General features: G+C 40.9%; 1 protein-coding gene across 2 annotated transcripts; it reads right to left on the bottom strand.

Annotated features, from left to right (window-relative positions):
- Positions 1-345: 345 nt before the first annotated feature.
- On the bottom strand, positions 346-14,181 carry LOC146327425 (uncharacterized). Of its 2 annotated transcripts, XR_014769966.1 has the most exons (6): positions 14,025-14,181; positions 12,466-12,541; positions 12,033-12,173; positions 9,696-9,838; positions 9,111-9,184; positions 1,236-1,367 (listed from the first exon to the last, which is right to left on the bottom strand). XR_014769966.1 is itself a non-coding variant. In XM_084716830.1 (5 exons), exons 2-5 carry the CDS (start codon positions 12,530-12,532, stop codon positions 1,143-1,145), a joined length of 576 nt encoding a protein of 191 aa, XP_084572956.1. In that variant the 5' UTR covers positions 12,533-12,541; positions 14,025-14,181; the 3' UTR covers positions 346-1,142. The 2 variants fall into 2 exon arrangements, 1 of the variants encoding a protein (XP_084572956.1); XM_084716830.1 differs by lacking the exon at positions 9,111-9,184 and having other exon boundaries at positions 346-1,367.
- Positions 14,182-14,550: the final 369 nt, after the last annotated feature.

Raw genomic sequence — 14,550 nt, 5'->3', positions numbered from 1 at the left:
GGCTCCTTGCATGCAGCTATTACTACCAGCAATGTTTTTGTGTACTGCTGGAACGAGCGTTACAGGTTGAGTCGATTGCTGTAAAATCTGAGTTCTGCATTCAATCCAGTTTGGTTGGTCTGTTTGCTTCTTACAGCAATTATCAATTTGTAATATCTGTTCAATTCATGTCATTTCAGATTATACGCACAAAATGAAATGTGGCAAGAAAAGTGTACTGTTCCTGCCTCAGCAGAATAAAGTTGGCTTTACAGATGTTTTCATATTTGGACATTTTATGACTGAACAATAAACATAATGTATACATGACAGAAGAGTACAAAAGGTATATAATATATCAAAAGAAGTGCACTTTTACACATTTAAACATGGATACCAATAAAACAATTAAAATGAATGATGAAATACTGTAGTATTTAATAATAGTTCTAACCATCTCTTCAATTATTTTACGGATGAATGGTTCATTTAGATATTTTACACATTCTTTTTAAAATATGATTAATTATTTCATGTCTTTTTTAAATTTACTTAATTGAATATTATGAGGTTCCAAAATGCTTTAATGTTAAGTTATAATTCATTGGTTGCTAACCTGAGGTCCCAGTCCCCACTAGGGGTCACCAAAGCTTGACAGAGGGTCGCATGGCCTTCTACTTCTACAACAGGCCTGGACTAAATCTTAGCATTTCATCATGTCTGTGAGGAAAACTAAGCTTAAGGGAAAATAAAACGGAGTGTGTCAACAAAGAGAGATCGCTAAAAATGATGAAAACATAAAACAGAGACACGTATAAAAAGTTACTCAAAATACAAAGAACACCCATCTCTGATGCAATAGTCACAGGAAATGATCACAGAAATGATGACAGAAACTTGCTGAGGTCATTGTGACAGAGTTTGGAACCACTGATGTTCTCTGCAATTATGGGGCAAAAAATGTGTCTATATCAGAATTGGGTCAGTCAAAATGAGCGGGAAAAAAATGTGTGTCCATCTACCGTTAAACCTACACCGATCCTGTTTTGTGAAACTACCCATAGAATAAAAAAAAACAATGGACAAGCAGAACTGCAGCTTGTCCAATTTAGGCCTAAATGATACAAACAGGGTGATTTTGTAATGACAAGATTTTGAAATCATTAATTTGAATTGATAATAGAAAGCTCGGAACACTCGTCTACTGTATCTTCAGGTTTGTGATGCAGGACCAGTTTGCTCAGAGTGTGATCTTTCTCATCAGGCTCGAATGCCAGGAATTTAGTCTTGTACAGAGAGGACTGGAGCACGTACTTATTAGATATTTTCAGTTCCTTCCGGTAGAACACTGCCCTGTGTGCACCATCCGGAATGTGGTCTGGAAGATCCTATAGAAAAAAGAAAAAAAACCCATACATGTAGCAAACCTGATTTCCCTATAATTCATTAATCATTAATTTCAGTAGCGTTCAGGTGATCCTTGTCAACTTGTAAATTCATTCAGAAACACAATTAGAGATGGACAGATGACTATAGTGACCAAAACTGTCACTGTTATTTTATTATTTTACTTATCACGGTTTCATCAAAATGTGAGGAAAATGTCACATAATTTCACCAATATATTAATACTATATATACTATATATAATTAATACTGATGACTTTGTTTATGTGTGAAAAACAAATGGTTAAACTGCAGGAACTGATTTGCTTAGCAGCTCTGTAACTTTGATTTGCACCTATTTATGGACCTTTTTCATCTATTTATGGACCTTCTCTGGCGTGTGGCCAAAGCGAGCCTGATGTCTCCAGGCAGGTTGTAGTGACGTCTCCTCCAGTTTAGTTTTTAGAAGATGTTTTCTGTGTTCAGCTATCCATAGCTTCTAACTGAATCTCTGTAATTTAAAGTTAAGTTTCTCTCCTGTTTCGCTGTTTTCATGATCTGGTATATTCCTTATTTTACTGTTTTGTGTTTTGTTACCGGTTTTGCTGTTTCATAATAAAAACTTTTGAATAAGAACATAACAGGGTGGGGCTGGGCGGTATGACAAAATTTTCATATCACATTTTTTTAAAAATCATATCGGTTTCACGGTATTTGATGGTATTTTATTTTTTTTCATGCAACAGTGTTCTTACCCACATTTTCTTCTAATGAGAAAAGAATTACTGCAGTTGATTGGCTTTAAATAGCCCATTTTACTGTCATAAGGATTGTATCATGTTTTTTTTCATGTCCAAAAAAGCATGACCCCTTCAAAGTATGGTTACCATATGGCAGGGATGACTATACGATTAAATGTTCCCACCCACGCTAGTCGGCACTAGACATACTAGTAGTTTAAAATATTTTAAAATAAAATATTTGTCAATATTTCATTCATGTTGCCTCTAAAATTTTTGCAGCTGCACACCACTAGTCAGGGCTGCAGCTCTGTCAGACAGCAGCCCCTCTCGCCCAGCGCGTATGAACTGATCGCCGTGGCAACCCCGGATGTTTATATCACCAAGTCGGACAAACGAATGTAGACTGTGACATAATAAGCTGATATATATTCACTCGACTGGAGAAACGTGACCACATTAAGCACAGACACAGACATAAACCTGCAAGTGGAGCTGCTGCTGCTGCTAGCACTGCTAATGTTAGCCACACTGTGTGTCAGGCTGGCAGCTAACGTTAGCCACACTGTAGCCGTTTCTCAATATGCGTTCTTCTCTGTACTTGTGTTCTTGTGTACTTGAGAAACGTCATCAGTCTCAGTCCAAGTACTGTTACAATTCAAAAGTCCGCATCTCGCCGAGTACAGTCAAATACCCGGATGTGTTCTTGCCCTGCCCGTTTTATCAAGGATGCATCGGGTGGTGACTTGTGTGGACTTGGGGCAGCCACGTATCCCAGAATGCATTTTGTAGCAACAATGGCAGAGGAGAGGACTCACAACTTTAAGTTACAAGTGTTGAAATACTACTGTTTTAGTACCATGGAATGCAATTTTAAGATTATTTTATGCGAGAATGTAGACATTAAAACTTCAAATCTGTGGTCGATTTATCACGATAGGGTGTAGTTTAAAATTTGCTCCAATGTTTTCGGAGATGTGTCGTCCTGCTAACGGGACGGCCAGCATACCTCACCGGCTAGCAAGATGACCGGGCTGATAGCATACATGTTACCCCGCTAAAACAGCCTTATCCTGGCATGACCTTTTGAAATTGGCCGCTGGCTCTGATGTCTCAATAGTAGTAAAACAAGATATAATTCGTTTTCCGCACATTTAAACCAAAAGATACAGGATTGTGTTTTATATCATATTTCGTTTTATTTCAAATATACATTAATGGTGAAAATAACTGGAAGTGGGTAAGCCAGGATGAGCTGAGATGGTGACATCATCAAGTACGCTACTGTCCCAATAGCAGAATGACCATCCTGTGTCCTCCCGTCCTCGAGAGACTGTACTCCCAGATCGAACTTGCTAAGTCCGAACTGCCAAGTCCGTAAGTACTTGGCGTACTTGGTATTGAGAAACGCCTTGTGTGTCCGGCTGACAGCTAACGTTAGCCCTGGATCCTTTACCTGCAGACACTGTGACCCTCTTCGGTCTGAAAAGGTGAAGCGTTTAATGAGTTGTTGTCATGTCTTGTACATCAATGTGTAAGGTTTGTATTACACAGCGCAAAGTAGCGCGCATTTCAGTGGCATTTAAAGTACGATTTGGCGATTGTAGACTGTGATTAACGGCTTTGGGATTAACAGGAAATTAGTTGCCAGGAGCATCCCTAGTGCACACGCCTGTGGTGTTGGTGTGCAGCAGTGAAATGGGTCCCCGCTGAAACACTTTCTCGCCGCGTACGTTCCGGACGTTGTTTGGGCTATTCACTGGTATGGCGGTATATGAAAAATTACTATCATTACTAAAGACCGGTTTATACCGCACAGACCTATAGCAGGGTACTTTCAATTAAAAGAGACACCTTCAAGCGGGTAGCCATGTTGTAATAGAGATGTAAATCCTTGCTGTGCTGGGCTGACATGCTGAATCAAACCGAGCCGAGCTGGGCCAGCTCATGTTTATGGAAAAATGCTCTGTGGCTGATTCAGTTCATCTAAAGATAACATGCAGCTTTTTTTTCCACCATCAAGCAAATGATGGTTGAAGAGTAAGAAGACTTTGGTTGATTACAGCCCTGCTTTTTATTGTCAAAAACCAAAACAGTAATGACTTAAAGATATAAAATATCCTGAACTAACAGGGCTGGAACAAATTACTTTGAAATGTAGTCAGTTACTGAACACAAACAACGTGGCAGTTTTTGTAATTGCTAACATCCTGTATTGGATTAGAAAAAATGTAATCTAACCTGATTATTTCTGGATTACTTCAAGATCAAACATTGAAATTTTTGCAGGCAAATATAATACATTTTTGCAGAGGCATCTTTTTTGTACTTGTGTCAGACAGGCTGTTTATGAGTTATTAGAGTAGTATTTACCATGAAAAAAGGCTGATAAAATGAGTGCATTTTGGGAATATAATCAAAAATGTAAATAAGTATTCCCTTAAAATCCAATTACATGTTTTGAAAATGTAATCTGGTCTGATTGTAGTTACTTATTTTTGCAATCTGATTACATAATCACAGTTACATGTAATCCACTACACCCCAACCCAGAGAACTAACATAGAACAAATATTTATAACAATAACAATAATAATAATAATTAACACCCCAAAAATCACATGATTGTAATTATTTTCTGTGAAAATGAAATGCAAGCATTACCATCCCACTAAAATTGCAACTCACATCACAATCTCAGGCTAATATTCAGGAATGTTCCACAGTATGTTTGACAGAGGTATCAAATCAGATCACAGACAAAGAAGAGGTCCTAAGGTTTAAAAATACGTCCACGGCCACTTGTTAGGACGACCATTAGCGGCTGGCGTTTGCAGTAAAGATGACAGAGGAGGTCAAGTATACCAAGCATCTGGTGTTTATTTACAAAATTAACAGCATCACTAACAGCATTACAGAAACCCAAGTGAGGTCTGACCAGCAACACAGATAGATGGGAACTGGCGCCTTAAATACTGCGTCCCTGGTAGACCTGGTTGGAAGATACCACCAACAGGTGCTATCCAAATTCCTTTGCTGTTCAAGTGCACCTAAACCATATATAAACAGTGTCAAAACCAAAATATATACAAGATTCCACTAAATGCTGTTTACCCCATTAATAAACACCCAAGCATAATTAATATTAATAAATATTTACAAATACAATACACTTACAAAACCCCCTCCCCTTATCTCCCTCCTTGGTTCCCTCCCAGAACATTTAACATGCTCCTTGTAGCCGGGGGGACTCTTTTGGCCGTGCACCCTGGAGCGGACACAAGGAAGACAGGTAAGTAACACACAATGCAAACAATGTTTAAACTTATGCACTAGTGCACACACTTGGTCCCAATATTAGCACATCTATATTGCTGCACAGAACTCCAAAATAATTTACATCATTGTTCATCAACCAAGAACAAACCGATGCACGATACTGTCAGAGCCTAATATCACTCCACTCTTTCAGGCAGCGCCGCGTATCGATCGCCGCATCTGCCAGAAGACACAACAATCATTCATGGTTCAAACCGACAATAATATCAATAAATAGAGCAATAAATATGCTACAAAACGTGCAAAATATGCAACGTGTCTGACAGATTGCGGGGAGTTGCCTGGTGAAGTTGAGTTGAATTCAGTCACACTGCCAGTAAAACCCTGTAACGTCACCACAAGAGCGCAGAGTGCAGAGGGAGGCCTCAGTGAGTTGCCTTTTTTGGGGGTAGAATGGGAGGCAGGGACAGTAAAACCGCACAAGTCAAAAGCACAGAGAAGGAGGGAAAGGCGGTTGGGTTCTCACAGGGAAGGGACAGAACACACGTCTTAAACCACACGAGCAGCTGGATTTTGATTTTCCCCCCAATTTAGGGTCATTGCAGAAACAGGATTCATCACTGAAGCAGTGGTTTGAAAAGGTGAAAGAAGTGGAGGGGGTTAAGCAAAGTAATTCAAGCTGTCTAGATGATACCACTTATGTAGTGAGGGAAGGCCTTCTGTACCAGCAGAAGGGGCAGGCCGAGGCCTTAGCACTGCCACAACAGTTTAGGGACAAAGTTATGGAGTTGGGTCATTCAATTCCATGGGCAGGCCACATGGCCTTCCAAAAGACGCTAAACAGGATCGGAAGCCATTTTGTTTGGCCAGGGATGTACATGCAGGTCTTTCAGTTCTGTAGTTCTTGTGAAACATGTCAACTTACCTCAACAAAGGGAGTAGCACGTGCACAACTACAGCCTTTGCCCATTATAGACACACCCTTTGAGAGAATAGGCATGGACATAGTGGGACCATTAGAGAAAAGTTCTTCAGGACACCATGATATATTAGCTGTATGTGATTACGCAACCTGCTATCCTGAAGCCTTCCCCCTCAGGTCGATTAAAGCCAGACAGGTAGCAGATTGCCTCTTACAGCTTTTTTCCAGGGTAGGCATACCTAAGGAGGTCCTAACAAACTTTTTGTCTAAACTGTTGCAGCAGGTTTACCAAGTGTTAGGAGTTAAGGGTATTAAGACCACCCCTTACCACCCCCAGACGGACGGGCTAGTGGAGCGCTAAAAAAAACAGACACTAAAAAATATGTTCCGCAAGTTTGTCTCCCAGACAGGTGCTGATTGGGACAGGTGGCTGTTGTACCTGCTGTTTGCCTACCGCGAAGTCCCACAAGTGTCAACAGGGTTTTCCCTGTTTGAACTGTTGTATGGTCGCCAAGTGAGAGGGCCACTGGACCTTCTAAAGGACTACTGGGAGAGTCCAAGGCCAGGAGGGGAAAATGTGGTGGAATATGTAGTCAAAATGAGGGAGAAACTGGAGGAGATGACAGCACTCGCGCATGAAAACATGAGGTCTGCTCAAGGAAGCCAGAAAGCTTGGTATGATCGACGGGCCAGAGAGAGGGTCTTCAGTCCAGGCCAAAAGGTGCTGCTACTTCTGCCGACCAGTGAGAGCAAGTTGCTGACCAAATGGCATGGACGCTTTGAAGTCAGCAAACAAGTAGGTAAAGTCACATATGAACTGTATATGCCAGATAGGCTTAAAAAGTACCAGACTTTCCATGTTAATGTCAAAGAGTTCCAGATTTGTCCAGAGCCTGTGTGCCAGCAGCTGTTGGTCCAGGCTGTGCAGGATGAGGACACTAATGAGAAGTTTCCAACAATCACCACTATGGCAGAGCCCCTGAGAGTGGACCTGACACATTTGTCTCTGACCCAGCAGGAGGTTGAACCCCTGCTTTATCCGGACCTTTTCAGGGAGACACCGGGATTCACCTCGTTGGTCCAGCATAAGATTCGCCTCACAAAGGATGCTCCAGTCCGACAGAAGAGCTACAGGATCCCGGAACGGCTGATTCCTGTGCTGCAGAAAGAAATCAAACTGATGTTGGAGCTGGGAATAATCAAGGTGTCCTGTAGCAAGTGGTGCAGTCCTATCGTGCTTGTTCCGAAGAAACATGGATCACTCAGATTTTGCATAGATTTCAGGTACCTGAATGCAGTGTCCCATTTTGATCCATACCCAATGCCTCATATCGATGATTTTGGTGGAGAGGGTGGGCAGAGCCTGCTACATCACTACGTTGGACCTGAGCAAAGGCTACTGGCAGGTAGCCTTGGCACCAGAGGCCAAGGAACTGACAGCTTTTAAGACTCCATTTGGTATGTATCAGTTCAGGGTCATGCCATTTGGCCTCCAGGGGGCACCAGCCACATTCCAGAGGTTGATGAATTATGTGCTGAGGGATGTTTCCGACTTCTCTGCTGTCTATTTGGATGATGTGATGATTTTCAGCCAATCCTGGGAGGAGCATATGGTCCATCTGCAACAGGTCCTACAGCAAATCAGAGCAGCCGGCCTTACCATCAACCCTTACAAGTGTGCTGTTGCCCAGAGGGAAGTGGAATACCTGGGTTACATCATTGGTTTTGGGGAAATTAAGCCACAGCTGGGGAAGATAGAGGCAATCCATTCTTTCCCTGTTCCTACCACTAAGAGGAAGCTGAAAGGCTTCCTGGGTCTGGTGGGCTGGTACTGGAAGTTTGTTCCTCACTTCGCAGACAGAGCTGCGGTACTGAATGACCTGACCAAAGCCTCAGCTCCCAACAAGGTGCAGTGGACTGATGAATGTGACAGAGCCTTTTGGGACCTCAAGGACGCCGTCTGCACTCATTCAGTTCTCCACAGTCCAGATTTTGAGAAGCCTTTCACCCTCCAAACGGATGCTTCTGGAGTGGGCCTGGGAGCAGTGCTGCTGCAGGATGTGGGAGGAGAGAGGAGACCTGTCGTGTTCTTGAGCCGGAAGTTGCTTGACAGGGAGATGAGATACTCGACAGTGGAGAAGGAGTGCTTAGTGATGAAGTGGGCCATCGATACCCTCCGATACTACCTACTGGGATGACACTTCTTCCTGGAAACAGACCACCGGGCTCTACAGTGGCTGCATCGCATGAGAGATGCTAACATGCGCGTCGCTGGATGGTACCTTGCCCTGCAGCCATATGACTTTACAGTTCGGTACAGGTCCGGGAAGTCCAATGTGGTGGCAGACTGTTTGTCCAGGATACCTGAGGAGTGAGGTACAGTTCTCCTTTGGGGGGGCGGGTGTAACGAAGGGCACTTGGGAATATTGCACAGTGTGGGTCAGAATTAATTGCACTTTCTAACAAACAATTAAACTATGCATAGTTATAATGGCACTTGGCACGTCATATTTTGCACGTTTTGTAGCATATTTATTGCTCTATTTATTGATATTATTGTCGGTTTGAACCATGAATGATTGTTGTGTCTTCTGGCAGATGCGGCGATCGATACGCGACGCTGCCTGAAAGAGTGGAGTGATATTAGGCTCTGACAGTATCGTGCATCGGTTTGTTCTTGGTTGATGAACAATGATGTAAATTATTTTGGAGTTCTGTGCAGCAATATAGATGTGCTAATATTGGGACCAAGTGTGTGCACTAGTGCATAAGCTTAAACATTGTTTGCATAGTGTGTTACTTACCTGTCTTCCTTGTGTCCGCTCCAGGGTGCACGGCCAAAAGAGTCCCCCCGGCTACAAGGAGCATGTTAAATGTTCTGGGAGGGAACCAAGGAGGGAGATAAGGGGAGGGGGTTTTGTAAGTGTATTGTATTTGTAAATATTTATTAATATTAATTATGCTTGGGTGTTTATTAATGGGGTAAACAGCATTTAGTGGAATCTTGTATATATTTTGGTTTTGACACTGTTTATATATGGTTTAGGTGCATTTGAACAGCAAAGGAATTTGGATAGCACCTGTTGGTGGTATCTTCCAACCAGGTCTACCAGGGACGCAGTATTTAAGGCGCCAGTTCCCATCTATCTGTGTTGCTGGTCAGACCTCACTTGGGTTTCTGTAATGCTGTTAGTGATGCTGTTAATTTTGTAAATAAACACCAGATGCTTGGTATCCTTGACCTCCTCTGTCATCTTTACTGCAAACGCCAGCTGCTAATGGTCGTCCTAACAATCAGAATATTTTTACATGAAAGAAAGGGTCCTGTATGAGGTTGCTTTATCATTTCACACACTGTAAATAAGGGTAAATTATTTGTTTACACTCACCATTTCCTCAGCATAAATGTCACTTCCCTCCTTGCAGGAAACCACCATCTTCTTGTCATCTTTATTGGCATATAGGATGACTGCCCTCCCGTCCTGCTTCCCGAGGTTATTGTCTCTATAAAACTGGATGTTGAATTTGCATTCTAAAGAGGAAACACAGGATCAGCAAGAGGAAGAAGCAGCATGTCAACACCAGTGTTATAGAATCGCACATTGTGATGATTAACTTTTTTAAAGAATACTGCCACAGTTTGACCTGACTTGATCTGCTCTGTCTGTGCGTTGATGTTTATGCCTCCTGCTTTGTGTCATTATTAGATCAGTCATAATGTTTTAGGGATGGTTTCAGATTTTTTTCCAGACCACCTTAATACATATCTTACATGCCACATGCATTGAGATCTTGGTGGCTGTTATCATTCTGGCCATGAAGAGATCCCTTTATGATAGACTCTCACTCACACATTCACTCATCTGAGAGGTTTTACCGGTTCTGCTGAAGCCCCACTAATTTCACATCTGTGGGTGACTCACTTAGTGACACAGAGTTGAAATGCCAAGAAATTCAACTCTGTGTCAATAAGTGACACTCTGTGTGACTAAGAAATTCTGCATGACTGAAATGGTGAGCTTCCCAGGCAAAGCGTCAAACAAGCTCAAGACTTCAAGAGTGAGGCAGTTTGAAATGCTACCAGAAAATCTCAGACAACTAGCTTGGTGATCCTAAATGGGTCATTTAAAAAAAACACCTTTCAGAGGCAGTTTGGAATGAGTTTCAAAATGCTGAGTGATGCTGCAGTGATCTGCACATACTGAACATGTTTCAAATAGTCAGATCCATCTGAGTTGTATGCCTCTGATATTATCATTTTCTTTTATCGTTGCCAGCATGTTTTTCTGACAGTAGTGCATTGCTTAACAGCAGTCTCAAGCCAGGACTTCATTTCACAAAGAAAGATGATAATGGGGCTAGTTGTAATGTCCGTAAAGTGATCATTTCAGGTAAGTGGAAACACCTGCAACATGATACAGTATACACACACAATGTGTGTGTCTGTTTACTGTAAACTTTGTGTCTTTTGTTTCTGACAATGTGTTAGCTCTTTGACATAAATGAAGAACTGTAAATTAAATAATTGTCAGCTATTTTGATAAGTGATTAATTGTTTTTTTAATGAAAAAATTCAAAAGACTGATTTCAACTTCTTAAATGTGAATATTTTCTGGTTTCTTTCATCCTCTCTGACAGTAAACTGAATATCTTTTATTTGTGTACAGAATAAGACATTTAAGGACGTCATCTTGGATTTTGGGGAACTCTGATCAACATTTTTCAGAACTTTCTGACATTTTTTATAGGCAAACTATTAATAATGATTAGTTGCAGCCATAGGTCTCAGTTTTTGTGTTGCTGACATACCACTTGGACACTGACAGTGGAAATTAGCATCCTTGGACTCATTATCCAATAGATTTGCACTAATAGTCATCCAATGACAGTGTATAACTGGTTGAGCTTTACTACATATTTTGTCTTTAACTCTGATTAAAGAACCAGTGTATAGGAATCAGAAGCATCTAGCAGCGAAATATCACATAGTACCCAACTAGTGTTCAGGAGAAACTATGGTGGAAGTATCTAGAGCCAGTGTTTGCTTTGTTCTGGACTACTGCACAGACATGGCAGTGCAACACGGCAGACTCTTGTGAGGGAGGACCTGCAGTCTTTGGGTGATTATACACAAATGAGAATAATTTTAGGAATATGATATTCCATTTCTGCCAATATACTCTCCTAAATGTTACACACTTAACCTCTAAGATACTCCAGGGTCGAAACATTAGTCTGTTTGCACAATTAAAGACTGTGAATCCATCTTTTGCTCCCTGGAACTTTGCTTGTATACGCTTCAAGCATCTATTATAAGTGTCTGTGCTAATGTAAGACATGCACAAAGTTCTGTCCAGAGTCTGGCATGTTTTTCTGCCAAACAGCAGAAATTTCTTACATGATTATGTCAGTAATATCTGATACAAGGAGGCTGCCATGCAACTGGTCGTCTGGGACATACGCAGGTGCCTCACTACAGTCTGGGTTACCACTATTTCTGCTAGTGGCTTTAGCCAATAGGAGCTGACAAGCTGACATTTTGTATAAAAAAAAGTATCATATAACAGATTTCCAGCAAGTTAAGTTAATCTAAAATGTTGAAAATGTCCATACAGGAGACATCATGACATTGTCGCAATGTGTTTCTATCCGTTGTTTATGAAACTGGAAACCTGTTTATACAGGCTAAATAAAAGTACATTTGGTTGTATTTGGTAGCATCTTACCAGGCTGATCTTGCTCTAGTAAAGTCAGGTTTTTTGCTTCAAATTGTTTGTCCTTTAAAACCAGGAATTTGTTCTGGCTGCCGCAGATCAAACATCGCTCGATTGTGAGTCTGGACTTATCAAAACAGTCTTCATCCAGATCTGCATTTTGGACAAGAAAACGTGTTATAACAGAATGTCATGCACATACAATCACTACTTGTATATTCAACTATAAATGAAGGGTGAAGGAGAAAGGAGACTGAGGCCACAAATTATATAGTATACGTAAGATATTCTACATTATTTTAAACAATATAGGTATTGCCTTACCTGTTCCAGCCTCTTTAAGTGGACAGCAAAAGAGAAGATTTTAGGATTTATTTACAAACACTCAAATGTAAAAATTATAATGATTACAATATAAAATGAAAAAAAATGAAATAACTTCTACCTGTGAAGTAGAAGGCCGTCTTACAAATATCCATGTATTTCATAGGGGAGCAGCCGTGGGTAGCCATCAGGTAGACCTGGTGAAAAAATAAAAAATAAAAAAAAAGAGATTTGATGATGGAATACAGTGTATATTTGCAGTGTTTCTCATTATTTTGAGATACTAACTCATTATTTTAAGAAGGTTTCTCATTATTTTGAGAGCTTCTTGTGACTTACAGGATAATTTTTTTCATCACAATGGCAGAGACTGACTTCCAAACAAAACAAATAAGGGAAAAAGGGCAAACATTAGGTGCTTGTTGGATAAATCAGTGATGCTGCATTCACAATCACTGCTGCACCTCATAATCATCAAAGACTTTTGTTAACAAGCTTGTAAACCATGACTTGTGCCATAATGTGTTATGTATAATAACAACAAGTTTGCTTTTCAATACGATAAATATTAGCTAAGATAATCGCATTGTGGTGGGTGTTACATACTAACCTTTCTCCTTATTTGTTCTCCTTATACAGGTAAATGCTGCTTGTGAGCTATTTGCTGTACGTCCCACTAACCAAACATTTGCTAAGTACTTAACAAGCTTTTCGTGTTAAGATGCCCCAGAATAATCAGATTGGTGATGGCGACCCCCCCTGCCCCGCTTGTCCAGGAAACTTTAACACTAGGACCACTGGGTAATGCTTCAATTTCCAGGTACCATAATTTCATGGTAAACAGGTGGTAATTTCCAAGTGACATATTTGAAATTTCTTAGAAACTGCCCCCAAATTTCATGGTTAATTATGTGGTAATTAGCAAGTACCGTTTTCGTATAGTGGGTGGTAATTACCACATATTTGAAACTTCTTAGAAATTACTCACAAATTTCACAGTACGTATGTGATAATTCACAAGTGTCATTTTCATGGAAATTACTACATACTTAACCAGACCTGGGCAAAATGCTGTCCGGGGGCCAGATGTGGCCCAATGAAAGGTTTCATGTGATCCACAAGACCAGCATGGAAAAACCAAAGATTAAAAATTTGGCAAAGACAGTCAATAACATTTTGCTTACCATTAAACTGTTTACCATTAAACCTTTACTTTGAAAGGGGCCAGTGCTATGTTCATTGGTAATGATAATGAACTGTATCTTTTATATTTAACTGTAACTTGTTCTTCTTCTACTTTTGCTGCTACTATCGTTGCAAATTTACCCATTTGTTTGACTCTCACAAACAGAATCTGTGTATTGTGTTCTCAGAGAAACTATATCACTGGCACAGCATGTCGGGTATGTCGCAATCTGACAGACTGCCGCAGGGGCTCCCGTCCGACAAACACCGAGTTGTACTTCAGTTAAGGTGTAATAACCGTCACAGTTTTCTCTGGTTTTGGTTTCAGTCGTTCATTCATAAGAGAAGTACAGTGTTGAGTCACAGAACGTTTGTTAACGGACTGCAGATAAATTATCTGGTATAAATAGGCGTTACCTGTCGGCAGGTAAAATTCAACTCTCGGCTAAACTTCGTCACCAAAGCGTTTCTGCAGCACGCCGAAACATAACCTACCTTTAGTGATGCGGAGGAAGGTGTTGACTCTTCGTTTTCCCTCAGACGGCACGTTGACACTCTCCTCTAAATGAGGGCGACAGAAAAAAATAGTATCTCGGTAAAAGCCTTCAAACTAAAGTGTCTAACTAATGTCGTTCAATGTCGTTTCCATATAATTTTCCCTCACTGGGAATGTAGAACAATTATTAAAAGTTTGACGCTTTTAAATAACTGCATGCAGACAGAGTATGTTACCTTGCTCACAGACCAGCCTATACGCACGCTCTGCTCGGCTCTGAATGAGAGAATACGCCGAGACTGTCTGGGGCTGACGAAACTTGTGTTTACGTCATGTGTGTGGAGGTGGGAGACGGGCGCGCACTTCCCCACAGACGGAAGTGAAAATAAGACAGGAAAATGTTATTCCTGTTTCATTTTCTCTAAAAAAGCAAGAAGTCTTGCTGTTTGTCTCACGTCTTAGAACAGTTTTTATTAGTAGTTTTTAGCTTTCTGTTTTGATGGAGACGAAAGATGAGAAAGGGCT

The sequence above is a fragment of the Lutjanus erythropterus genome, chromosome 4 (genome assembly GCF_056507025.1).
Source record: "Lutjanus erythropterus isolate fLutEry1 chromosome 4, fLutEry1.hap2, whole genome shotgun sequence".
NCBI classification, from domain to species: Eukaryota; Metazoa; Chordata; class Actinopteri; order Lutjaniformes; family Lutjanidae; genus Lutjanus; species Lutjanus erythropterus.
Note: the sequence above shows the minus strand (reverse complement) of the source record. Positions and strands in the feature narration are given on the sequence as shown.

Excerpts from the sequence above, each read along its gene's own strand:
- LOC146327425 (XM_084716830.1), bottom strand. The coding sequence starts at position 12,532 with ATGGCTACCCACGGCTGCTCCCCTATGAAATACATGGATATTTGTAAG. Across the intron at positions 12,174-12,465 it reads GACGGCCTTCTACTTCACAG|ATCTGGATGAAGACTGTTTT; the intron begins GTAGAAGTTATT and ends TCCAAAATGCAG. Across the intron at positions 9,839-12,032 it reads ACTAGAGCAAGATCAGCCTG|AATGCAAATTCAACATCCAG; the intron begins GTAAGATGCTAC and ends TTTCCTCTTTAG.